Raw genomic sequence first — 27,077 nt, 5'->3', positions numbered from 1 at the left:
CCAGAGAAATTTCTAAATCTGCCCAAATATCAATGAGCTCTGTACTCAAAATTAATATTTAAGAATAATTTGTTGTAAATATGGAGATTAAAGTAAATGGGCATGAGATGACGGACACGTGCTAAATGATCTAGGTACAACACACACTGCAGCTAGATTTCAAATCTAGCTAGAAGACATAACACAATGACAAACAGCATAAGCTGGACTGGTAAAGAAGAACATGTCACCTAAGGGTAAAAGAACAAGTCACCTACAACTGATGTTTTTGTTATGTACTGCTGCATATTAATTTAAAAAACAATGTTTTAGTAATTTTTCCAATAGATCTCTACAGATCAGAAGTTACTACAGATGCAACTTTCCATGAAAGGTGGTTTAGCAACTTCAAGTATGAATCTCTTGAACCAGATATTTCACAGGGTGACATGCAAAGAAAGGAAAGCCATAGTGAAATATTGCAATATAAACTATCTGTAGCAAAATATGCATATATAAGCTATGATACACTCTTGATACAATCAGTACATATGCCAAAATTATAGCATAATTTAGGAAAAGAAAAATGTAAAATATATTGTAAATATATATTTATGATAAAGTGTGATTGCAAGAAAAAGTGTTTCCAACATCTACAACATATTACAGTGTGTTAATATTACAGGATTAAAAAATTAATCTATGATGGGGTATCCTTCAGATAAACATATCTGATTCCCAAAGGATTCAAAATGGTTATTACAAATATTAAGACTTCATTGTGTCAATATGCCTTTATACCCAAGTGTTGACTAAACCAGTAACCTTCATAATCTGCTGTTTATTATTTTTTGTAAAACTGAATTGATGGTTGAATTGAAAGAAGTCCACGTATTACAAAAAAGTATACATGTCACAAACCTGGTGATATTACCTGTCAATGCTTGATCTCAACAGAAGTAAAGATCAAGGACAGCAATATTCCCTGAAAATGGGTCTTAAAGAACAGAGACTAAGTCTATTTAATAAATAGAAAATAGGTTCCTAATCTAGAGTCCAAGATTTAGTACAGGGAACCCAACAACATCCTGAAGATTTATGTACAGTTCTGAGTGTTGGCTTTTATCAGATTTTTGAATGAGTATGCGATCTAAAGAAAGAATTAGTACACCTAGGAGTGTGATGGTCTTACTGTTAGCAGAACAACTTCATAAGACCTTAAGTTACTCAACAGCAAATACCTGAATAATAGTAACTTCACTACCAGAGAGTTATACCCTAGATTTTCCTACTCCTAAAGATGTTTCAAAAACAAAAACAAAAACCTCCAAAGGTGCCACCAAAAGCCAAGAAATGTTAAAGTTTTAGAAAACTATATGGGATTTTTCCATCGCAGTTAAGACTACAGGAAAATCATGAGTCAGTTTCAGCATTAAAGAGAGAAGACAATGACACTTATTTCTCCAGATATCCCTTTATAAAACCTCTTCCCCATTCCAAGCCCAAATAGCAAACTAAGTAGAACATCTCACATATACCCTCTCAGAACCTTAAGAGTGAAATCCAAATGCCACTCCCCCGAGAGAGGCAGCAAACAGGTTTCTCCCAATTACAACAAAGTGAGTAAAGCTAAGGCCTGCAATTAGAAATGAAGGATTCTGTTCCTCTGCTAAAATAATAAGGGGGCTTTGTCAGTCTTGTCTGATGGAGCTGGAGGGAAGGGTGACAAGAGAGGTTGCACAGGATAGGCCTCAGATCTTCCTCAAGAAATGCAGCCCTACCAGATCGGTGCGGGTATGAGAAAGGAACTCAGCAGCAGAGGTAGGTGCCAAAGGTATGACCTGAACCTCCTGGTGAGGAGCGACGTGGCATTAAGCAAACAGTGCTTCGTCCCCCCCACACACACCCTGCTTCCGCCCAAACCATTTTCCCCTTTGGTTACCAGTTACTCCAGATGCCGTAGAGTAGTTCCACAAAAGCGAAAGAGAGGTTCAGGCACAGGAAGAAAAACAGGTTCCGGGACGTCTTGTCGGACAGGATAGACCTGGGCATGGTACACGTGGAAAAGAGCCGGGAGAGTTAAGGAGGTGCCAGGACCCCGAGACTGGGTACCTTTTTCAAGACCCTCCCAATTGACACGCTCCTTTGCTCACATCCAGGGGTTTGAAGGGGAGTTTCTGATGCTCCCTCCCTGGACCTCAGGCCACCCTGAGGTCTGGGCCTTCTCCCTTTCTGCCGGACACCCCCTCCCCGCAAACACAGCACCCCGCACCTAAACCAGCCCGAGATCTTGCCGAACAAATTGAACTTGGGTGGTTTGTATTCATCGTCCTTGATGGACAGGGGCAACATCTTCTCTGCCCGGCGAAGGGCCGGGTCTACTCCCTTCTAGAAGAGCTTCTGTGGGGTGATGGCAGTGATAGTTGAGACGCCTCAGACGGGAATCCCCAGCGCTAGTCCCGGCCCGCGCGCCGCTGCTAGACACAGACAGACCCAGACACACTCCTGGGAACTCGCTTACTTCCGGCCCGGGCCGCGCAACGCGTCCTGGGACTGGAAAGGAGGGAGGCCGGTCGCGGGCGGGGCCTGCGCGGCGGAGGGCGGGGTTTGGGCCGGAGGGCGGGGCTTGCGGCGGGGGCGGGGTGGGAGCGGTGTTGGAGCTGTTGAGGGACGCTGGATGGCAATTACCAGAGGGTGTGAGGTGGTGACCTGGGGTGGAGTACTGCCACCCGGACTCGGGAAGAAAATCCTGAGGTGGCGACCCGCAGACTGCGCTGGCGGGAGATGGAGAGCCCGCTCACGCCCACCCGACCGCCTACCACTAGTGTTCCCGGATGCATGTGCTCCAGCGCCTGCCCTTTCGCCATTTCCCCCCATTGGCATTAAATCCTGGTGTGGTAGATTATCAGTGATTAAAAGTCTAGACAGCCACGTGTTCTATTGCCGCCAGTCTGCAGGAAACACAAGTGATCGTTTTGCTGCGTTAACTCTATGGGCGCCCAAATCTTAGGAATCCATTACACGCCACCACCAAAACAGAGCTTGACCTCCTGGACTGCCACGCAGGAGGCGATCAACGTTTTTCTTTCTTTCCTTATTTTTTAAAGAGACAGGGTCTCGTTTTGTCACCCAGGCTGGAGCGCAATGACAGGACCAAGGCTCACTGCAGCCTGGAACTCCCGGGCGCAAGTCATCCTCCCTCCTCAGCCTGGGAGTAGCTGGGACCCAGGGCGCTCGCCACCACGCCTGGCATCAATCAACGTCTTTTAAAATAAAGGCTGTTAAACGTATTATATAAAAGAAGCTTTTTACTGGTCGGTCCTACAAGACGTGCGTGATTTTTAGGTTTGGTTAATGCATTGTTTCCCCTACAATCTCAACCCGCGGAAACCCCGAAACTCTAGAATTTGTGCAGGTCCCTTTTGCTTCCAGGTCACCCCCGGGGCAGCAGCCGCCGCTCTAATTCTTGTCAGAACCTCCGGGCCAGTTTCAGGAACGTGAAGGCAGAAGCTGGCGCCTCTGTGGGATGTGAGGGCGTGCAGAGCGCGGGGAGGGGAGCCCCACTGGCCTTTCCCGGGCACTCGTGGTCGATGGGAACACTCCTTCGGGCACCTTTCCGGGAAGTTGTTTGGCTGAGGGCGGGTGGTCCGTCACGTGAGTGATTAAAAGTTGTTACCTTGGAGAAGAAATGGGGGAAAAGATGGGCGTTCGGAGTTGGGCTGGAAACTACAAAACAGAGCTTCTTGGGAATGCCTTTTAGGCTAACAGGAAGTGGAGCGTCACCGAAAGGGAGGGGCGGCCACTCGGGGACTGTCCCCTGCTCCAGGCGCTCACTTTGCAGGCGGCGCTTTTTCCAGGTTGTTAATCCAGCGAATAGGGAAGGGTAGATGCAAGCTGCTTGATTTAGAAAAAAAACAAAAATGAGCAAACGAGACGCCCCTTCCGTTTTATGATAACCAAGCTGCATGGAAACAAATCGGCTGGCCCTATTGCAACCTACTGCACTCGAGGTAAGAAGACAGCAAAATTCTCCAGTGTTTATATATACATATATATATATATATATATTTTTTTTTTTTTTCAATGAGGATATATACATGGTTTGCTCTCGTTCTTGGAACTTTGTGTGCCTGTGTGGGGTAGTAATTAAGTGGTTTTATTTTTGAAAATACTTATTCTACAATTTTGAAAAATGTTCATGTTAATTAAAACTGCTGTGTAAAAACAGCTAGGTTTCAGAAGTAAGTTCTGAGAAGAGTATTTTGTCTTTGCCTTTGTTAGCGTATATTTCATTATTTTAATTTAAATGTAGAAATATTTAAAATTAGTAGCATTTACTCTTTTTTTGGAAGGAAGTTTTTGTGTTAGCAGTAGACCTAGAATCTTAACTCTGCTGCAATGCTGAGGAAAAAATAATTGGGTGCAAACTAGATAGTTTAAAGATAAATAATTCTATGGTAATTGCATTTTTCTCCCAAACGCCTTTATTCGATATGATTTAACCTGAGGGAAAGAAGGAGAAGTACATAGAAATAAATTTCAGCAACTGATTTCCAGCATAATCCTAACTCATCAAGGTCAGCTGCATTTTGAACTTAGGTTTTTGTATTCTGCCTTTAAAAATAAATCCTATATTTTATATCGTATTGCTACAAATCAGAAATTGCTTAACTGGTTTATGGAGAAACCTAAATTGCCCTTTTTCAAATAGTTTTGAAACAGGTACAAGAAATTGAAGTTTAATTTCAGTTACAGCAGTTTCCAGAGACTCCCAAATTCCCCCACTTCCCACCCCCAAAGATATATGATAGAAGTGATGTCTTCACATCTTTCAGTCTTGAAGAGCATAATGACCAAATTTAAAACTAAAGACAGTTTATTTGCAATGTAAAAGTGTAGGTGGACACTATTTAAATCAGGAAAAGTTCTATGAGTGAAAAACGTTAGGCTGTGCCTCACTTCTTTTGTCATTGTGAAATACTGTTTGTCCCATATATGTTAACTTATCTTTGTTGTCAAATCAAAGCTTGTTTCATTCATTCAACAGTCATTTAATGAATGTCTACTATGTACCAGGCTACATGCTGGGCACTGGGGATACAAAGCCAGATAAGTCAAAGTTCTTTCCCTGGAGGAATTTTATGGAGGTGAGAAGCTGTGAAGAGAGGGGTGTTGTGACAGGAAAATCAGCCCATTATTTTAAACCTGTGTGATGTTTAAAATTTACTCAAGGGATGCCCTTGGAGCAGTGTGGAGGGACAGCTATCAGTCAATAAGTCTTCCTATATTTATTAAGCCTTTCCTTTTGCCCTTTCAATATGTTGTGTTGGAAAATCAAAAATGATTCTTCAACTCTGTTCAAATGGTCAGTATCTTGCAAGTTGCCAATCAGAATTCTTAATTCCTTTGTATGTTACAAGATTGAATACATTTGTAGGATCATAAAATAGATATACTAATGAACATTTTAAAACTAAAAAATGGATTTCTACCCTGAACTTTTAAATATGTTTTTATATCCTCTCCTACCAACTAATTACATTAGGTTAGCTATGCAGACTCTATGGGTGGAAAAGCCCCAGCTGCTCAGACATGTGATTGAGGGTTCTGAGAAATGAAAGCAGGGAGAATTAAGGGGCAGAAGCTCATCTCAGTCATGGTTCCAGCTCCTTTTGGGCAATGGTCAGCAAGGAATAGGAAAAGTGCTATCTGTCATTCCTCAGTAATCAGCTTTGGCATTTATCTGCAACCCTGTTTGCCCCTTTTAGATACTTCAAATTGAGTGCCCTGGGAACTGTTGGTGAAAAAAGGAGTTGTAAAGGTACATAAGACTACAAATTCTTATGAATCTAGAAATTGGATACAAATACAAGTTGCTAACATGTTCAGATGTTTTGCTTATGCCATATATCCTCTGGTTTCACATGTGGTGTAACATTAGGTAGTTGGGATCATGTGCATTTATTTTGCTTCTGGACCCTTGAATTAGGATTCTCTAGAGGGACAGAACTGATAGCATAGATATATGCATGAAAGGGAGTTTATTAAGGAGAACTGACTCAAAGAATCACAACTTCAAGTTCCACAACAGACCATCTGCAAGTTGAGGAGTAAGCCAGTAGTGTCTCCGTTGGAGTCCCAAAACCTCAAAGGTAGAGAAACCGACAGTGGAGCCTTCAGTCTGTGGCCAAAGGCCTGAAAGCACCTGAAAATCCACTGGCGTAAGTCCAAGAATCCAACAGTCAAATAACTTGGAGTCTGATGTTGAAGGGCAAGAAGCATCCAGCACAGAGGAAGATGAAGCCAGAGGACTCAGCAAGTCAGCTTCTCCCACCTTCTTCTGCCTGCTTTTCCTTTTCGTGCTGGCAGCCGATTGGATGGTGGCCACTGGGTCTTCCTCTCATAGCCCACTGACTCAAATGTTAATCTCTGCTGGCAACACTCAGTAACACCTAGATATACCTAGAAACAATACTTTGCATCTTTTAATTCAATCAAGTGGACACTTAATATTAACCATCACAAGTCTACCCCTTGTCAACTTAAACCCATACACATTTCTTGAAATCATACCTAATCTCCAAGTAAATGAAACTGCCTTTGCAAAAAATATAACTGAGGAAATTATGAGAGTGAAAGATATCAGACCTAACCAACTCCATCTTTCTTCTATACCTCTAAACTGTCCTTGTTCATTCCTTTGGAAGGAATTTAGTTTATAGTTTAAATAATAGTCCTTCCCAAAAGCTAAACTGTTCTTGTAAAATGATTGAAAGGCCAGCAGCCACCAAGTTAGGATAAGAGGGGTTGGAATTCTAAATATTACTAGCAATTATTCCAGAGGTCATAAAATTTGCAACTTCTCTAATTACTCTTGAACATAACATCACTATTGTGAACCTAAGATTGCCCTTTTGAGATACCTTTTCAGGTTTTTCATTTCTCATATCTGAACGGCCCCACCTGGACCTGCCAACCAGTTCTGTAGCCCCAACCCTGCAGCAAGCATAAAAGGATGGCTTCGACTCCCTAAGATTTCATCCACAAGCTAAATCAGTACCCCCAATTCACTGGCCCACCACCCACCAGATTATGCTTAAAAACTCTGATCCCTGAGTTTTACAGGAGATTGATTTGAGTAGCAATAAAAACTCTGTTCTTCTGCACAGCCAGCTCTGTGTAGATTACTCTTTCTCTATTGCAATTCTCCTGTCTTGATAAATCCGTTCTGTCTAGGCAGCAGGCAAGGTGAACCCATTGCATGGTTACATAAAAGCAATAATACAGTCATAATTATGCCTAACAATGCAGCTATCCTTTATACAACCAGAAGCACACTAATCCTTAACTTAAATGCTATTACATAAAGCTAACAACACTTAAATGTTGGTATGATGTCAATAAATGTCACATGATACAGGAAAAAGAGGGGAAATAAAATTAAGATATTTTCCTAGTACAAGTGTACACACGCATAAACATATTCTTAATAAAATAAGGAGGAAAACTCATGACAATTAGAGTCCTTTTTCTGCAACTGATCACGTGCTCATAGCAGATACTGATCACTGCCTTCTTCTACTACCCATTCTTTATTACCTTTGCTTTCAGCAAGAACCTCAGCAGGTCATAGTTTTTTACTTGGTAGAGTAAACTGGTACTTCAGAGAGTGGGGCATTGCTACAAAAATACCCCCAAATGTGGAAGAGACTTTTGAATTGGGTAGCAGGCAGAGGTTAGAGAAGTTTGGAGGGCTCAAAAGACAGGAAGATGTGAGGAAGTTTGGAACTTTCTAGAGACTTGTCAAATGGTTTTGACCAAAATGCTGATAGTGATGTGGACAATGAAGTCCAGGGTGATGTGGTCTCAGAAGGAGATGATGAACTTATTGGGAACTGGAGTAAAGGTCACTCTTGCTATGCTTTAGCAAAGAGGGTGGTGGCATTTTGCCCCTGCCCCAGAGATCTGTGTGTCTTTAAACTTGAGAGAGATTATCTGAATTTGGAACTTATGTTTGAAAGGGAAGCAGAGCATAAAAGTTTGGAAAATTTGCAGCCTGGCTATAATGGTAGAAAAGAAAAACCCATTTCTGGGGTGGAATTCAAGCCAGCTGCAAAAATTTGGTTAAGTAACAAGGAGCCTAATGTTAATCACCAAGACAATGGGAAAATTTCTCCAGGGCAGGTCAGAGACCTTCACGGCAGCCTCTCCCATCACAGGCGCAGAGGTGTGGGAAGGAAAAACGGTTTCATGGTTTGGGTCCAGGGTCCCACTCCTGCTCTGTGCAGCCTTGGGACTTGGTGCCCTGTGTCTCAGTCACGGCTAAAAGGGAACAAAAGCTCAGAACACTGCTTCAGAGGGTGCAAGCCCCAAGCCTTGGCAGCTTGTACATTGTATTGAGCCTATGGATGCACAGAAGTCAAGAATTAAGGTTTGGGAGCCTCTGCTTACATTTCAGAGGATGTATGAAAATGCCTGGATGTCCAGGCAGAAAATTGCTACAGGGGTGGAGCCCTCATGGAGAATCTCTGCTAGGGCAGCGTGGAAGGGAAATGTGGGGTTGGAGCCGCCACAAAAGTTCCCGCTGGGGCACTGCTTAGTGGAGCTGTGAGCTATGGTAAAACAACAGACAGCTTGTACCATGTGCTTGGAAAAGCCACAGACACTCGAATGCCATCCCGTGAAAGCAACCAGAAGTGGGGCTGTACCCTGAAAAGCCACAGGGGTAGAGCTTCCCAAGGCCCTAAGGGCCCACCTCTCGCATCTGCATGATATAGGTGTGAGACACAAAATCAAAGATTATTTACGGACCTTAAGATTTAATGACTCCCCTGCTGGAATTCGGACTTGCATGGGCCTGTAGCCCCTTTGTTTTGGCCAGTTTCTCCCATTTGGAATGGGAGCATTTTTCCAGTGCCTGTACCCCCATTGTATCTTTGAAGGAACTAGCTTTTGATTTTACAGCCTCCTAAGCAGAAGGGACTTGCCTTGTCTCAGATAAGACTTTGAACTTGTACTTTTGGGTTAATGTTGGAATGAGTTAAGACTTTGGAGGACAATTGGGAAGGCATGATTGTGTTTTGAAATGAAATTTGGGAGGGGCTAGGGTGGAATAATATGGTTTGGCTGTATCTCCACCCAAATCTCATTTTGAATTATAATCCCGATAATCCCCGCATGTTGTGGGAGGGACCCAGTGGGAGGTGATTAGATCATGGGGGAAGTTTCTCCCATGCTGTTCTCATGATGGTGAGTGAGTTCTCACAAGATCTGATGGTTATAAAAGTGGCAGTATTTTTCCTGTGCTTACTGACTCCTTCCTGCTGCCTTGTAAAAAAGGTGCCTGGTTCGCCTCCCACCACAATTGTAAGAGGTCTCCCTAGTCATGTGGAATGATGAGTCAATTAAATCTCTTTCCTTTATAAATTACCCAGTCTCAGGTATTTCTTACAGCAGTGTGAAAACAGACTAATACAACCCTCAATAGAAAGATGAATACCAAAATATAGCACCAACCTTACTGGAAGCCATCATCTACCTGATTGTCTAAATCTAATTTTTAGAAGACAAAATAACAAACTTTAATTTCTAAAATAACTCAAGGCTTCTGGACAATGACATTGAAAGCACTTTTTTTTTATAAAAATTTCCTGCTGACTGACAGAAACATCACAGAAAATTCTTTGATTTCTCTTAATAGTGACAAGAGAGCCTGCTTCTGTCAATCACTGAAGACATAAGGAAATTTTTTTTTAAATTTAAACTTCAACACAATGAGGTAAGTACAATATTTTTTGGCTTTTGTTTAATTGTTGTAAAGTACATATATATAAAATTTATCATCTTAATGGTTTTAAGTATATAGTTCAGTAATGTTAACTATTTTCACATTATCGTGCAACTGATCTCTGGAACTTTTTCATCTTGCAAAACTGAAACTTTATACCCACTGAACAACAACTGTCCATTTCTCCCTACTCCCAGTCCCTGGCAACTGCCATTCTTCTTTCCGTTTCTATGAATTTGACTTCCCCAGGTACCTCATAATAAATGGAATCATCCAGTATTTGTCTTTTTATGACTGCTTATTTCAATTAGCATAATGTCTTCAAGATTCATCGATATTGTGGCATGTATCAGAATTCCCTAATTTGTAAAAATGGAATAATAATATTCTTTTGTACCTATGTATCACATTTTCTAAACGTGTTATCCATTTCTCTGTCAATTGACCTTTGGGTTGCTTCTGCCTTTTGGTGCTTGCAAATAAGGCCACAGTGAACATGGGTGAAGTACCAGTACTTTTGTCTGAGAAAAATTATTTCTTACAGAGTTGGTTTTATTTCCTTGGAAACAATAGTTCTTACTTAAGCCAAAATCTTGGACAATACTGAGATCTCTCTTAGGTCTATTGAAATAGTAGTCCAGAATATAGAATGAAGTCAATACGTATAGAGTTTAATATTTTTGTAGACCAGAACAAAGCTGGAAATAGAGACTAGTCAGAAGACCTAGAAAAGAAAAAGTGGCTCAAGTGAGAGAGTTTTGAGAGTTTTATTTGGACTTGCCACTCTTTCTATGGCTAAGGAAAAATCATTTAATACTATATTCTCAATCTCAGATGTCTCGTCTACAAAATGGGGTGGATATACTTTATTTTCTTTCTTTCTAAAAATTTGAAACATTATCAATATGAGGTACTCCATAACATTAAGTGGGGAGAGCTCTGACAACTTTCATTAGTAATGCTCAGCTCTATGAGAGCAGGAATTGGATCTGCTTGCTTACTGCCATCCCTAGCACCTACCGTGCTGGGCACATGGTAAATATCTATAAATATTTGCTGACTGAAGGACCACCCTGGATATTTTGACCTTCCCCTAATAAAGTAAGAAAGCTCACATGAAATGGGATTGTGTCCATCTTAGGTTCAATACCTAAAAATATTCATAAGCCGTAATTCATCTGTGTGAAATCCATTTCTCTTACAGAGTGATTTTGGAAATGAGTTTATTGCTGAAAACCAATATTGGATAAAAAAGAAAGGGTTCTATAGAACAGAACAGGGATCTGTTGCCTGACAAAGCAGATTCAAATGAAAAGCTCCAGTATCCTGGAATGGTAAAATACAATATTTGCAGATGTACTTTGTTTCCTTTTGACCCATTTCTAGAACTAATTTTGCATGGCACTGTACTGAGCTAAAAATGCTTTTCTATTTCTAGGCTTTCCTCTTAGGATGCGTTGACTCCTTGGATCCTATGAGTCATGGATATGTTCCTCTTAGGAACAGGGCCACTCTTCTGCTCTAATATGTGTCCATAGGATTGGTCATCTCCAAACATCATCATCATCATTATCATCATCAGTAGCTACAATTAATTGACTCTTCTAGGAGATGGGTGCAAAGCTAGAAAGAACTTTTATCTAGCATAATTCAGACCTGCACAGTTTGAAAGTAGAAAGGACCTTATTGTCTACCTCAATAGCAGATAGCTGGATTGAAGGAAGCAAGTGTTGCTTTAAAACGACTTTTGCATAATATTTATGTTACTTCCCTGTATATCCGTGATAATAAAGCAAACTCTAGTTAATTGATAGTAGCTGCCTGAAGCATTGTTCAGAAGGAATAAGATACTTTGTATAGGAAAGAGGAAGAGGAAAACTAGAAAATACCGGGACTGATGAGCAGCTTTTGCAATGCATAGGTTAGGATTAAGGAGGGAAATAGAAACACAGGCACTTGGTGTCTGATATCCTGTTTTCAGTGCTGCCCTTGTTCATTCTAACCTGATTTACCTGTTAAGAAATGGCTCATTGCCGGGCGCGGTGGCTCAAGCCTGTAATCCCAGCACTTTGGGAGGCCGAGGCAGGTGGATCACGGGGTCAAGAGATGGAGACCATCCTGGTGAACATGGTGAAACCCCGTCTCTACTAAAAATACAAAACATTAGCTGGGCATGGTGGCGCGTGCCTGTAATCCCAGCTACTCAGGAGGTCGAGGCAGGAGAATTGCCTGAACCCAGGAGGCAGAGGTTGCGGTGATCCGAGATCGCACCACTGCACTCCAGCCTGGGTAACAAGAGTGAAACTCCATCTCAAAAAAAAAAAAAAAAAAAAGAAAAGAAAGAAATGGCTCATTCAACCTGGCTGCCAGAAAGAAGACTTGATATTTAATGTAATCAGCACACAGATGCTTTCTTTACAGCTTGCAGTGCTATATGACCTATTGCAGCAGCAGCAATCTATTCAAATGTGATGTTGAAGTCCATGTAGCTACTTCTCAGTGTTTTAGGAATTGATTAAGAACTGTAGTCTAAAAAGTATAATAAGGGCAGGACTAGGCCTTCTAAATAACAAGGTTTAAATTGGCTATCAATAATCATATATACGTGTAGCCAGTTCTATGTCAATAGAAAAGATGGATCACTTCTATCCTAATAACTAGCTCGTAACACAGTTGATCCAGATTGTAGTCATCTAAATGATCCATTCATATCACTGTAATTGGCCATAAACACAAGATGAATCTGTGATACTGGTTGGACTCTTTTATTATTATATATTACTATTCCTGTCTTTACTGTTCTATTTGTTATTAATACAAAATAATTTAAATTATTTTGTTTTAGACTTGTGAAAAAAGTAACAAGAATTAAGAAGAACTTCATAAAAGTAGAAGAGCTCCTTAGGAAAAAGGGGGGGGAATCATTTAGGAAGGAGAGCCTAAAATTGGTAGAAAATGAGAAGAGCTATATGGCATTTCTAAAACAACAGTGAAAAGAATGACTTTCCTGAATGTGGGTAAAACCCTAAAGTCAAAAACTCTTCCCAGAAGCTTGTATAGCACCTGGAAAAGACTTGTGAAAAGTCTTTTCATATACCATTTCTGGCATTTTGTATTTTACAATGAAATAAATTCTAGTTTATGCTGCTTGTAATTTTAATGGAGGAAGCTTGCCACGGGCAATACTGAATTGAGTTGTGTGATGTTCTGACTTAGTTTTCTTTTTCCACCAATTGTCATGAAGTCTATAGTTTTTGTCACCTTCTGAACCCAAACTAAGTTTTCTTTTCTCAACCAAGTTAGACTTTTTTGTCTGCTTAAATCATGTATGCCGCCTGCTGGATTAGTAATATAGGTTCTGGTTATTATAACCTGCGAAACTTCCTTGGGGAAATTCATAAGGATGATATTATCCAACAAATGATGTTTTTCCCCCAAGGCAAATCAGCTCATTCACCAAGAGCTTTCATAGAAACAGGGATGTTCAAATATATTTTAATGCAGAATGTCTTTGAAAAGATGTGAAAAAAAATCAGAGATCTGAGACATCTTTTATTTATCAAGTGGCTTGGCCACAGAACTGAACGTGGCAAGGGGGCCTGTGGTCTGTGTTTGAGGTCACATTTCATGACATATTCTCGTCACCAGATGGGTGATGACCCAGGTCTTCTGTGTAGGGGATGGTGGTTTCTGTACTGTCTAGTCTTAATTGGGCCTTAATTTGCATTTAGTCTGAGTTTATTCTGTTAATGTTTCTGGCATCCATTGATGTTTAGGATAATTTAGACATAAATTTCCTCATTTCATTCAACTACAGTGTTGCGAGCACTTAGTCAAAAAATGGGCCAGGCACTGTTCTGGATTATAAGGAATGACACAAAAATACATTAAGACTGAAAAAACAGCTAGAGGAGAGTTGATAGTTGAAATACCAGAAAACAAGGTCTAGAAACACGGTATTCAGAGTTCACTGGAACATTCAGGATGGAGAGTGGTGAGGGAAACATTTACAGGAGAGGTGATATTTGAAAGTGATTTGAGGGCCAGGGAATAGGAGTTTGTCAGATAGAAAGAGAGAAAGGTTTTATAAATAGAGAAAAGAGCATGTACCAATACATGGAGTCATGGATTAGCTCACTACATGTGGGTACCATTGAGGGGAAATATCTTTTTGGAATTTGGCACCACATGTCCCTTTGCCTCAGTTTGAACAGTGTTGGTCATCTGCATGCCATAAACCTGGTCAGAAACTGCTCATTGGTCGTACAGCTGTCCCTTCCAACTTTGTTTTTGCACGTTCTTACGTGTATCAGCCTAGGTTCTGCATTGGCCTCTGTATTCCACCTTGGAATGACTTTATCTCTTGACAGCTGAGGCCCCTTTTCTAAGCATTCACAATTCTATATTCATCAGTTTATAGGCAAGTACATATTCTGGAAGATGAGCCAGAGGAGAAACAATCTGTATAGTATGAGGCAAATCTTGTAGTGAAAAGCGGAATAGTTATCATTCTTCTACCATCTGTGGCATCAAAATAAAAATGACAGCTTCTCATTGTACAACACCATGTTGCTCATTGCTTTTCTACCTTATGAGTCAGAGAACATAATCTTCGCTCATGCTCTGCACTGGCATATTCGTTTTCAGCTTCTCTCTGGATAGTTATTGCTTTCCAGTCTGAAGGAACTAGCCTTGAGAAAAGAATCCTTCAACAGCATTTCTTCTAGGGAATCTTGATAGATTATGTAGTAAATAACTGAATAGCAGATCTCTGGAAATTCAAATTGCCTGGTACTTTTTAAAATGTCTGTGACAGAATTTGTACTGTTGTTTAGTAGACTATGTATTAATTTACTTTCTTATACTATATCCACATTTAAGGAAATTAATTATAATTTCAAATAATGCTCTTTCAAAAGCTACTTCAGTTCTCAGATATTTAAATATTACTGACATAATGACCCAGCAATTCTACTCCTAGGTAAATACCTAAGGTGAATGAAACCATATGTTCACATAAAAACTTGTACACGAATGTTCATGGCAGCATTATTAATAATGGCCAAAATTTGGAAACATTTATTAACTGATTAAGAAAATGTGCTATATAATATAATGGAATGTTACTTGGCAACAAATAAATGAGGTACTGATGTATACAGCATGGATGAACCTCAAAAACATTATGCTAAGTAAAAGAAGCCAGATACAATGGTCCTATGTTTTATGATTCCATTCATAGGAAGTGTCCAGAATAGGTAAATCCATTGAGACTGAAAATAAATTATTGGTTTCCTGGGACTGGGATGGAGGTCAGGGGTTAAGGGAAGTGAAAATGGGGAGTGACTGCTAATGAGTCTAGGGTTTCTTTTTGGGATGTTGAAAATGTTTTAAAATTAAATTGTGGTGATGGTTGCAAAACTCTGTGATTATATTAAAACTTACTGAACTGTATACTTTAAATGGGTAAATTTTATGGTATGTGATCTCTCCTTAAAGCTACTAAAAATAAACTTCAATATAACCAGTATACATTTTTATATTATCTTAACGGTACCTTAGTAACAGTCTTGTGTATTAATTTTTTGACACATCCAGGCAGAATTTACCATAACATATAGTGGAAAGAGTTGTGGACCGTGCCATCAGGAGGTTTAGAGTCTTGCCCTGGTTCTCTTGCTGATTAGCCACGTATAGCTGCAGGACCTTAGGCAAGTTCCTCATCCCTGGACCTTGAGTTCTTTATCTGTGAAACAATGAAGTTGGCTAAGGAGGGCTCTGAAGTCACTTTCAGTTCTCTGAGTGTCTGTGTTTGTGCAATAAGTCATGTAATTATGTTTGTTGGGGCAGTATTTTTTAGTTGGTTTGTTGTGTTTTTTTGTTTGTTTGTTTTTGGAGATGGGGTCCCACTCTGTCCCCAGGCAGGATTGCAGTGATAACAACCACAACTCACTGCAGCAGCCTCGACCTCCTGGGCTCCAGCTATCCTGCCTCAACTTCCTGAGTAGCTGGGACTACAGGCATGCACCACTACAGACAGCTGATTTTTTAATTTATTTGTAGAGATGGAGTCTCATGACATTGCACAGAGACAATGGTCTCAAGCTCTGGGGCTCAAGCAGTCTCCTGCTTTGGCCCCCTTAAGTGCTGGGATTACAGATGTGAGCCACTATGCTTGGCCTCCTGGGGCAGTTGTAGAGACAGGGCTTTGTCTCTTACTGTTTGAGTCTAACTAATAGGATTTTCAGAAGCCCCATCTCTAGTAGTCCTCCCCATGATTTTTAAGTGTGTCTTATTAGGCAAATTATAGGTAGATGGGGTTTCTCAACCTTGGCATTATTGGCATGTTAGGTCAGGTAATTTTTTGCCATGGGGGGCTGTCCTATGCATCATAGGATATTTAGCAGCATCCCTAACATCTACCCACTAGATAGCAATAGTATCTCCCCTCCAGTTGTGACAATCAGAGATATCACCAGACTTTGCCGAATGTCCCCTGGAAAGCAAAATCATACCCAACAGCAGTCCCGAACCTTTTTGGCACCAGGGACTTGTTTTGTGGAAGACAGCTGTTCCATGGATAGGTAGTAGGGGATGGTTTGGGGATAAAACTGTTCCACCTCAGATCATCAAGCATTAAATTCTCATAAGGAGCACGCAACCTAGATCCCTCACGTGCAGGTCACAGTTCACGATAGGGTTTGCACTCCTGTGAGAATCTGATGCCACAGCTGATCTGACAGGAGGTGGAGCTCAGGTGGTAATGCTCGCTTACCCTCGCTCACCTCCTGCTGTGCAGCCCAGTTCCTAACAGGCTGTGGACGAGTACTGGTGTGTAGCCTGAGCATTCGGGACCTCTGGCGTAGAAGATGCTAAGTAACCGTGTATTAAAATAACTAAAAGGATGTGCTCTCTATCTATAAAGAACTAATACAAAAAATATCGCTGGGGGAGTCTTTGCTTTTTTAGATAATAAGGAGAAGAGGAAGGATTTTTGTTTTGTTTTGCTGACATTTACTCTATTTATCAAAGTTATATTTACTGTAGTCACAGGGATGGGAGGAGGACAGAAAGGGAATAGACTAAGTGCTGTCAGATCCTTTGTGAAATGAGGCAGGATGTCAGCAAATATATACAGACATAACTTTAAAAGGAAAAACCAAAACCTAAAGGGAAAATTTAGGAGTTGGGGGCAAGAGCACTGAGAGGTGCTTATGTTTACTTCTTACTTCTTCCCAAGTAAGACATAGGTCATCCAGATGTGCTTTTCTCATATCTTTCATTGAAAGCTCAGAGCTGCAAATTAGATGATAGGTTCTTTCTCTAAAAGAAGAACAGAAGAGCACTAAAAACTGTGAAATCGGCTTAGCCATAAAGTCATCATTATTCTCCAAATTGTACTCAAGCTGCTTCTCATGGGCCTATGATGGAGTTATAGACCTCGGCTCTTCTCAAAGTGCAGTGTGCCACTTGCACTACAGTCTGTAAAGTACTTGCTCTTCATATTTTGCTATGCAAACTAAAAAATTTACATAATTTTATTGGACTGCATTATTTAATAAATGCCACATGAAATATTTACACTATGTTTCTAAAGACATAAATGATTCATATCTCCTGACACCTTTCTGATACAGGTAAAATTGGGGAATTAGAAGCTATCCGAAAGGAAATTTCTGTGATGGTACAGGGGATAAACTCCTACTTAAAAGAATACATGAGAGGGAAGCAGTCACTCAAGAGCGTCTTCAACAGTGTATATTTATAGAAAGCTATAGTAATTAATCTTCATTACTTTTTCTGGATTGAAACTGCGAGACAGTAAGTTTTTAGTGTTTAGAGATCAGAAACACTTCTTTGTAAGTTTTAAAATATGCTATTCCTACTCTGCTTCAGAAAATGAATATAAAGATCTTAATCGTGGTATACTGCAATGCAGTTAGTCAAAATGATCCTTTACTCTCAGTACTTATAACTGGTCATTTTTCTATAGAACTGAAAATATGTGTTATAGGACCTACTTTTCATTTGTATTAAAAGGATTTTCAAGGACTTTGAACCAAGATTATTAATTCATAATGATTTGTCTTTGACCACATTAATGGTATATGTTGTTTTAGCAAGAAGGTACATAAAATGAAAACATGGTACACTAAAGCTTTAAATTGCCATCCTCGTAAAATAAACATGGAAAAGCCAAGGTTACCTTGAAAATAGTTTATTTTATTTATACCTTAAGATTGAGGCTATGACAGAAGCAGAAACACACAATTGCTCTTTTTAATAGAACAAGCCGCAGAGAAAGTCCAAGAGAGATACCCTTGAAAGCACTCTGAAAAGCTTACTTTAAAGGTGATATTACTTTTCATCTGAACTGTTGAAAAGTGAGACTGCTGAATGGCAGTTATCTTCTCCTTGTCCTTGTGAACAAACACTTCCTTTGCTTGCACATGTCTGAGCATACTGTCCTGTCATATGGAGAGTATGCCCCGTCCTTGGATTCTCTATTCCCCATTCTCATAAACTTCAAAGGAAGATGTTAAAGACTGGTATGTATGATCTCTCTGCATCCTTGAACTATAGAGAGGAAACTTTCTACAATTATAAACACACCTCACAACATGAAACAAGGTTACAGAAGTATGATGGTCACCAACCCAACCACTGCCAAGTCTCTTCAGTGAAAAACAAAATGTTGAGTAGGTATCACTTGGAAAGTACAGTGAGATTTCATTTGAAATAGAATATTCCAAAACTATTCTATTCAATTCCAAACTAAATTTAGACTACAGTCTTAGGATTGCCTATAGAATGATGGCCTAGCTTCAATTGCCTAACTTTATCCCAAGACATAAAATCAATAGCTTAGATATTACTGTGTAAGCATACATACAGTGCACTTTTCCAAGAAAAGGGGAAGTACCAAAACTGAAATATACAGGAGCAGTGTTATACCAAGAAGAGTAACAGTAGCTATTTACAGTTAGTATACTTCAGCTGTGGTTAGCAGTGAGAAGTCTTTTCCAGCTGTATTACATCTGTCTGTATTAAGCAATAGATGGTAGTAACTATTTATCATATAGCCTAAGAAGAGAAATTGTATCAGAAGTGGGGATGAGAAGGGATAGACTATGGATTAATTAAGGTCATCAAGAGTAATATCCCGCCTATTCTTTCTAAGAGATCTATTTTTTTCTTAAAGGTATTTTAAATATGTTGTTTAGAAACTTCTGATTGGTTTTTGTTTTCAGTCTTTTTTTTGTAAGTAGATTTCTTTGAATAGTTCATTTTCCTCACTTCTGGCTTTGTACTTGAATAGAGTAGCAAAACAGATCCAAGATATGGTGAAATGGCTATGAAGACTCAGTTGCCAAAGTACAAAACAAGGACCATACCCAAAATGCTTCTAGTGGCTTGTGGAAGAGTAAGTAGCGTGGAATCAGAAGCAGAAATAGCAGAAGGCTGAAAAACAGATAATTGAAAGCCAGCAGTGCTACATTAGGAGTCAGCCAGCATGGAAATGAAATGTTATTGGAATCCAAGAAATCAGAGTTTTAAGCATCTGTAAACTGTGAGGCTGGGCGTAGTGGCTCAGGCCTGTAACCCCAGCACTTTTTGGGGCCAAGGTGGGTGGATCACCTGAGGTCAGGAGTTCGAGATCAGCCTGACCAATATGGGGAAACCCCATCTCTACTAAAAATATGAAATTAGCTGGGTGTGGTGGTGCATGCTTATAATCCCAGCTACTCGGGAGGCTGAGGCAGGAGAATGGCTTGAAACCGGGAGGCAGAGATTGCAGTGAGCCGAGATTACGCCATTGCGCTCCAGCCTGGGCAACAAGAGAGAAACTCCATCTAAAACAAAACAAAACAAAAATCTGTCTGTGAGATTTAACCTTTTCTCATACAAGCAAGGATCTGATTACACAAAAATTTTTGACCACTGGATAGCTAGACTATAATTATCAATTTGCTCACTACTGTTCTATGACTATCTCTGGAAGATGCTTTAGGTACACTAAGGAAGATGAGAGGGTACATAGCTGATAATAATACCTTGTGATTTGTACTGTGAGAAAGGGAGCTGCAGAAGCTCAAGGGCTGTGCCTCAGTTCAACCTGGATTTAGCACCAGGCATTACATGCCCAAGACCGTGAAGAGTCTGGGCTCTGGGGGCAGATTTTCCTGATGGAAATCCTAGTACCATTACTTAAATTACTTAGTAATCTTGGGAAGGTTAATCATTCTCTGTAAGCATCTAAACTATTAAATGGGAATAATAATAATAATAAATAATAAATTACATGCAGTGGCTTCCTATCTGGCATATAGTAAAAGCCAGACTCTTTAATGAGGATTAGAGGTCCCACATGATCTGGCCCTTGCTTATCATTCTGATTTATTCTCTTTATAAAAATATTCTTTTCATCCCCATTACCCCAGATTATCTTTTGAATTTGTTTATTGTGCTATCTATTTCTCCCTATCATCTCCTCTGCTACTAACAGCAGACACCTTTTCTATCTCGTTAATTGCTGTATCCACAGAACCTGGAACAGTGTGGGCACAAAGTAAGTGCTCAGTAACTATCTGTTGAATGAATAAGTACATACTGTGGCATATGAAGCACGTAGTACAGGGTCTGATAAGTAATAAACCTACCATAATTGTTTGCTGCCTCATGTATTATGGCTCTCTATATGATTTTATTTGGGAAAAAGTCTGCTACTACAGAAGTGTAAATTTAAAATTAATATGTTATTAAGGGAAATATAATCCCAGTTGAAAAATAATCTCACTGCTGGAGATTTTGTGATAAAGTGAGGGCAAACTTTTAAATGCTTAACTCTTCCACTTTGGGGTGTATAACATCTCTTGTCTGCAACTGCATAACAAGCAGGGTGAGAAAGGAGGAGTATTAAACTCTAGTTTTTAAAAATCTCTTAGGCCAAAGTGCCTTATTGAGGAGGAAGGGAGAACTGAATTTGAATCAACGAAAATAAGGTCGCTATCTCTCCTCATTGAAAAAAAAACAAAAAACAAAAAACATGAAAACACAGGGACTAGTAAGAATGCTAACATTCTGTATGTTGTTTCCATTTCTCCTCTAGGTGTTGCCACATCTGCAAACTTCCTGGGAGAGTAATGGGGATTCGAGTGCTTCGATTCTCTTTGGTGGTCATCCTCGTATTATTACTGGTAGCTGGCGCTCTGACAACTTTACTTCCCACCGTCAAAGAAGACAAGATGCTCATGTTGCGTAGGGAAATAAAATCCCAGGGCAAGTCCACCCTGGACTCCTTTACTCTCATAATGCAGACGTACAACAGAACAGATCTCTTACTAAAACTTTTAAATCATTATCAGGCTGTACCAAATCTGCACAAAGTGATTGTGGTATGGAACAATATTGGAGAGAAGACACCAGATGAGTTATGGAATTCTCTAGGACCCCACCCTATCCCTGTGATCTTCAAGCAACAGACAGCAAACAGGATGAGAAATCGACTCCAGGTCTTTCCTGAGCTGGAAACCAATGGTGAGTTGAGTTCTCAGCCTGGAAGGGCTGCTGCTGTACAGAGCTGGGGCGGGCGTGCGGGGCTGGCCTTCTGGTTGTCTTATAACTGTCTGCAGAAAAATGAAGGAAGATAGTCCTAAGAAAGCACTTTGCACAGCTTGGGGACAATTTCCAAGATGTCAAGAAGCAGTTTCCTGGTAAAGATGTTATTACTGTCATAAACGATGTTATAATTCCAAATTATTGCATTACAGCTGATAGTAAGATGTCATTTAGATTATGCTTTATATAATTTTTTTGCCACTTCTCTTTTGCTCCCATTCCTGACAGTTTCATGAGGTTGCAATTTGCTTAAAAGAATCTTGGCTTTATTTATATATAGGCTCAATAGTTTCTAGGATGATGGAGGATAACTACTTGATTATTTTCCCGTCAGGCAGTGATATAACCAGTTATGATACCAAAAAAAAATTATTTTTCTACTGGACAAATCTCCCCAAGAATACATTGCTTATTTACTTAGTGTGTCAGAAAATACTTCATTTGAATGATCTATGTAGACACTATTGTATTTTACTACTTTTGTTTTCATTTCCAAACTATTCAACTTAAATTTTTGTCCTTTAATTTAGCAGTGTTGATGGTAGATGACGACACACTCATCAGCACCCCAGACCTTGTTTTTGCTTTCTCAGTTTGGCAGGTAACGTTGCTTTCTCCTTTATGAAACCGTCTTTTTAAGATCTTGACTAGTACTTAATCAGGGCAACATGGTTCATATAAAGGTTACCTAAAATATCATAGATAATATTGGTCTAAAAGATGGATGAATTTGTTTTAGGCTAATCAGGATTCCCTGAGCTTAGTTCAGCCAACCTGAAAGTCATGGTATGTTTTATCTAGATTTAATTTATACTTTGGTATATTTTGGGAAAAGAGCTAGAACTACCTTGCAGAGAACAATGAGGAAATGATGTGGTTTAGCAAAAACTAGAATGAGGAGATATTTTACACAGACATGTGTCTCAAACGGTAAGGGATTTCTATATTAATATTGTATATGACTTTTTGTAAAAGGAAGTTATTTATTATCTCCACAAAATTTAATCCTGGTTCTGAGACCGTTGTTTAGAAATTTTACAGTAATGATTCTACATATACCATTGTGGTAGGAGGGATTTGTTTTATTTTGTGGTTTCCTAAATCCCAGCTTGAATGAGCAGGCATAAATAGCTCAGTGTCCTATAAAAGCAGCTCTCTCCTATTGAGTATGCATTAGCAATAGCTAACTTTTACAAGTTGCACTACCGTTACCCGAAACCAGAACGTCATAGAAGTACTCGGAAGCCGTGTCAAATAATTAAACACTGTGCTGCCAATAAATGATCTAATTGGCACCATGGCAACTTTTTAAATTAGCTTTTTGGGATATAACAGCATTAGATATTAATGGCAAGTGGTCACAATACTCTGTAGATATCAGCATTTTTAAAACTCCAGTTTTTAACTTCATGCCTAGTGTGCTGATCAACAAATTGAAATTTTTCCGTATCAGCAGTTTTTTCCAGCCCTGTAAACAAAAGCTTCTTGGGCAAAAAGTTCTAATGTAGTACTTCTATTGAAGCTTAAAAATCAATTTGTCCAAAATGTAAAAATGGAGGCGGAACGTGGGGACTGTGGTTAATTGGAACCATCTGAGTAAACTATAAATAAAAGATGCAAAAATATGATTTCAGGGTTTATTTCTAAAAATATCAAAAACAATTTCAATCCATTGACCAACTTGAATTCAGTCCAACCCAAACACCATATAGCATAATGATCTGAGGTTTGTATGTAAGCAAGCAAGATTAGAGTAGACATTCATCTGTGTCTTTGTATTTGCCCATTACCTCCACTTTTGGTATTTTCCCTTTTCCCCCTCTAGCCAACTGTGAAATTTCTTTCATTCTTCTAGATGGTGTAAATAGCTCATCTTCTCTGAAGCCTCCTAGCCTTTATCCCCGATTCCCTGACCTTCCCCTTTGGGTCCCAGCAACACAGTTGTCGTTCTACCCTCAAGGTTCCCATCAGATTTACCCAGCTGCGCTTAACAACTTTCTCACAGTATTGTAATTCCTTGTTTGCATATCCATGTCATACCCCCTCTACCCTCTCTAGACTATAAGTGCTTTGAAACAGGATTTAACTCTGGCTAATTCGCATGTGTGTGTGTCCCTAGTCTGTGTCTGTTCAAGAAATGAATGAAACTCAAATTATTTATGAGAGTGAATGAAACCTTTCCACCCTGTAAGTTTTTACCTCTTTCCCATGCTTCAGTGTTTTTCTTTTGTTTGTTGATTGTTGTTTTATTTTTAGTCCCTCTCATCTACCATCTATCCTTTCATCAAAGATTCTGATGTATCTTTCTTACACATATATAATATAAACATTTATTTTATATAGATTAATATAAACATTTATTTATATTATCCCTTTTTTTAAAAACAAACACCCAAGCTGAAATGGGATAAAATATAACATTGTTTAAAATCAGCTGTAACTTTTATGAACATTGAGATCAACATGAAAAAGAGATAATCACACACGTAGGTCCATAAATTTATATACTCCTAAGAGATTAGAACGAATTTTCAAAATGATCCCATTATCTCTTATCTCCTACAATAAATAGCATTCAGGCAGTCAACTTTTCTCACAGCAGATTTTGAAGGACTGGACTCTTTGGTGACTGGAATTTGTTAATGTCAGATAATGTGTGAATTAGGAGAACATTTGTAAGGGTAGAATATTTATTTTCAGAGAAATTTGGGTTGTGATGTAATTTGACCTGTAAATGTGTCAGAACATAGATTTATGAAGTTGCCTGGAGTTAGATGAACAGAAACGTTGACAAATCAGTTTCATTCTCCTGTAATAATAAATCATTGCCTTTTTCACTATGTCTTCTGTAAAAATATGTGACACTTGGTTGTTATTTTTCCTCTTTTCAGCAATTTCCTGATCAAATTGTAGGATTTGTTCCTAGAAAGCACGTCCCTACTTCATCAGGTATCTACAATTATGGAAGTTTTGAAATGCAAGCACCAGGGTCTGGAAATGGTGACCAGTACTCTATGGTGCTGATTGGAGCCTCATTCTTCAATAGCAAATATCTTGAACTCTTTCAGAGGCAACCTGCAGCTGTCCATGCTTTGATAGATGATACTCAAAACTGTGATGATATTGCCATGAATTTTATCATTGCCAAGCATATTGGGAAGACTTCAGGGATATTTGTGAAGCCTGTAAACATGGACAATTTGGAAAAAGAAACCAACAGTGGCTATTCTGGAATGTGGCATCGAGCTGAGCATGCTCTGCAGAGGTCTTACTGTATAAATAAGCTTGTTAATATCTATGATAGCATGCCCTTAAAATACTCCAACATTATGATTTCCCAGTTTGGTTTTCCATATGCCAACTACAAAAGAAAAATGTAAAAGTGAAACAAACAAAAACAAACCTGAAAACTGCTTGGTATTTGAGTAGCTTCTCCATGCTATGTATTTTTCTAACCAACATCATGAACTTTTATCTACTCCAGAAGTCTCTACAATAGAAAAAAAGTACCGCGCTTCTAGGATATAAAATTCACATTACTTTCGAAAGCCAAGAAGTTTGGGCTTATCCAGTTAGGTCTTCTTATGAAGAGTTTTCATCCAAGGATATAACTCCTTGGTCAGTGATTTTATTGTTTACATCCTGAGACTGTCCTACAGTGTCTTTGACTCCTGGCATTTGCCTTAAGGACCTATAGCAAGCTGTTTCTAGGATCAGAAACTCAAGAGAGGCATTTCTCTGCTTTTTCACTAACGGTCAATTGTTTTAATTTGAAGCCTGAAATGCCTCTTTAGCAAAAGCCTGTAGTATGGGGTAAAGCCATGTGAGAAGAGAATAGTCTCAGTCACATATGAAGAGGAAAATTTGCGGCTATCAGTGCTTCCTTGTGTCCCTGCTAACCAGCTCTTCCAGGACTAACTCAGTGCAGCATGTTTTTGATGTAACCGCCAGTGCTTTTATTTTTGTTAAGTCTTTTGTGACTGGGACAGCTAATTTTAGTAGCGAAGAACGTCTAGTTGTTTGTGTGACTTTTGTGAACATTTACTGCACGGATCACAAAACAATATAGCGTATGTTTCTTATATGCATCAAAGAGTAAATGTGTTACTAGATTCGGGTAGTGCATTTTGTCACTGAATCAGACCTCGCGAATGAACATTAATTCTTATGTTTTATGTAATGTATGTGTTGTTTAAGAAATGTACAGAAAAAACCTTCTGAAAAATTGAGTAAGAACTGGCAGAAGTTAAAACCTTTGTATTAAAAGATCTTTATTGTTCAAGCATTGGTTATCTTCCAGATACTAATAAGTTGTATTGCAAAGCCAAACACTTGCATTCACAACTTTAAAAAAAAAAAAAAAAAAGATCCAAGGTACTATTCATCATGATGAAATTTCAACTACATGCAAAGAGGAGAAAATAAGAACTGAGCAATAACAGAGGAATTCTATAAGTAGTCTACATCAGTTCATTGTTGACTGCCCACTCTCTGTCATGTGAATTAGTATCTGTGTTCCACTCATTGTCTGTGTTTAATTCTTGTTCACAACTGGGGCCAGGAATTCTTAAGTAGGCCTCTGTTTACCACCTTTTCTTTCTCCTCCTTTCCCTCTTCTTCCTCCTTCTCCTCTTCTTATATAATGCCAGTATATTCTCAAAATTGCGAAGCTGTGAGAATATTAAAATAATCATGGCTAATGTTCCAATAATGAGGTCTTTGTGCATTTAGTTCAGTGTATGATGGTTTGTTTTTTTTTACATTGAAGAGTGTATGTGTCTTAATGCAATCAGATTTAAAAAGAAACAAAAAGAAAGTTAGAAACTTACTAAAAATTGATAATGTCAATTATCTGTTTTGTCCAATATTGGTAGTACTTTTTTGCCTCTTATGATTTCTCTAGCAGATAAATAAAATAAACTTTTGCCATCCATGTGTTCTATGTTAACTAAGCAGACTCATGTTTTTGTGCTTGGTGTTCTTACACATTTCTATATATGATTCTCTAATATGTTGCTGAGAATAAGGTAGAGATATTTGTCACATTACCCGTGAAAAAATATTCCCAGATTTTATTTGCCATCTTGTGTTTTTAAACTTGTCTTAAGCATCACATAGGTTAATCATATCATGGTTTCAGCTATTATAGAGCAAATAATATGAAACCAAAATGCAGTTCAGTCTATATTACAAAGACTCTTGCATTGTACCTAGACTCCTACTAAAGCTATTTTTCCCTGAACACCTCTTTTTCTTGCCCCAAATGATCCAGAGAAGAGATGCCCAGGTTTAAAATTTTGTAAGAGAAGCAATGCAGCATACGGGGTCAATTGTGCACACTCTGCCATTAGAATACTTGGGCCCAAATCCTTGCTAGACCTCTTAACTACTCAGTTTCCTCATCTGCAAAATAAGAAGAATATCTGACTGGGGTCTGTTTTAAGTAATAAAGGAGATAACTTGCATAAATATAACACAGTGCCCTGCTCATTTTATATGTTCAATAAATGAAAGCTGTTGGGATGAAAATGTCATTGATGCAAAGCCAGAGTTAATCCTTCCACTCACCAGCTAGATGTTAGGAAAGCCCCTAGGTCCAACAGGTGAGACATTCAGGAAATTATTTACATTTAACTATGGGCAAGAAACCACGGCAATTTCGCCTTTTTTTCATTATTTCAAATACTATCTT

General features: G+C 39.1%; 2 protein-coding genes across 5 annotated transcripts in view; one reads left to right on the top strand and one right to left on the bottom strand.

The window, feature by feature from the left end:
• Positions 1–2,534, bottom strand: part of SLC30A7 (solute carrier family 30 member 7) — a 72,364-nt gene extending 69,830 nt beyond the window's left edge. Inside the window, exons 1-2 of one of the 2 annotated variants that reach the window (XR_004264190.1) lie at positions 2,252–2,534; positions 1,922–2,023 (exon numbers count right to left, since the gene is read on the bottom strand). Coding sequence is in view for 1 of the 2 variants with exons in the window: in XM_032262955.1 (XP_032118846.1) it covers positions 1,922–2,023; positions 2,252–2,331 (182 nt within the window). In the remaining variant the exon portion in view is untranslated. The remainder of the gene's footprint in view (positions 1–1,921; positions 2,024–2,251) is intronic. The other variant, XM_032262955.1, reaches the window with a different exon arrangement.
• Positions 2,535–2,616: 82 nt separating this feature from the next.
• Positions 2,617–26,320, top strand: EXTL2 (exostosin like glycosyltransferase 2). Of its 3 annotated transcripts, XM_032262968.1 has the most exons (6): positions 2,617–3,633; positions 3,837–3,989; positions 9,680–9,757; positions 20,877–21,304; positions 21,916–21,986; positions 24,277–26,320. In XM_032262968.1, exons 3-6 carry the CDS (start codon positions 9,753–9,755, stop codon positions 24,763–24,765), a joined length of 993 nt encoding a protein of 330 aa, XP_032118859.1. In that variant the 5' UTR covers positions 2,617–3,633; positions 3,837–3,989; positions 9,680–9,752; the 3' UTR covers positions 24,766–26,320. The 3 variants fall into 3 exon arrangements, with proteins under 3 accessions (XP_032118859.1, XP_032118860.1, XP_032118861.1); XM_032262969.1 differs by having other exon boundaries at positions 3,444–3,989; positions 21,919–21,986; positions 24,277–26,318; XM_032262970.1 differs by lacking the exons at positions 2,617–3,633; positions 9,680–9,757 and having other exon boundaries at positions 3,645–3,989.
• The last annotated feature ends 757 nt before the right edge of the window (positions 26,321–27,077 follow it).

The sequence above is a fragment of the Sapajus apella genome, unplaced genomic scaffold (genome assembly GCF_009761245.1).
Source record: "Sapajus apella isolate SASKATOON/1434 unplaced genomic scaffold, GSC_monkey_1.0 scaffold133, whole genome shotgun sequence".
Taxonomy (NCBI): Eukaryota; Metazoa; Chordata; class Mammalia; order Primates; family Cebidae; genus Sapajus; species Sapajus apella.
This window is presented reverse-complemented; position numbering and strand designations above follow the sequence as displayed.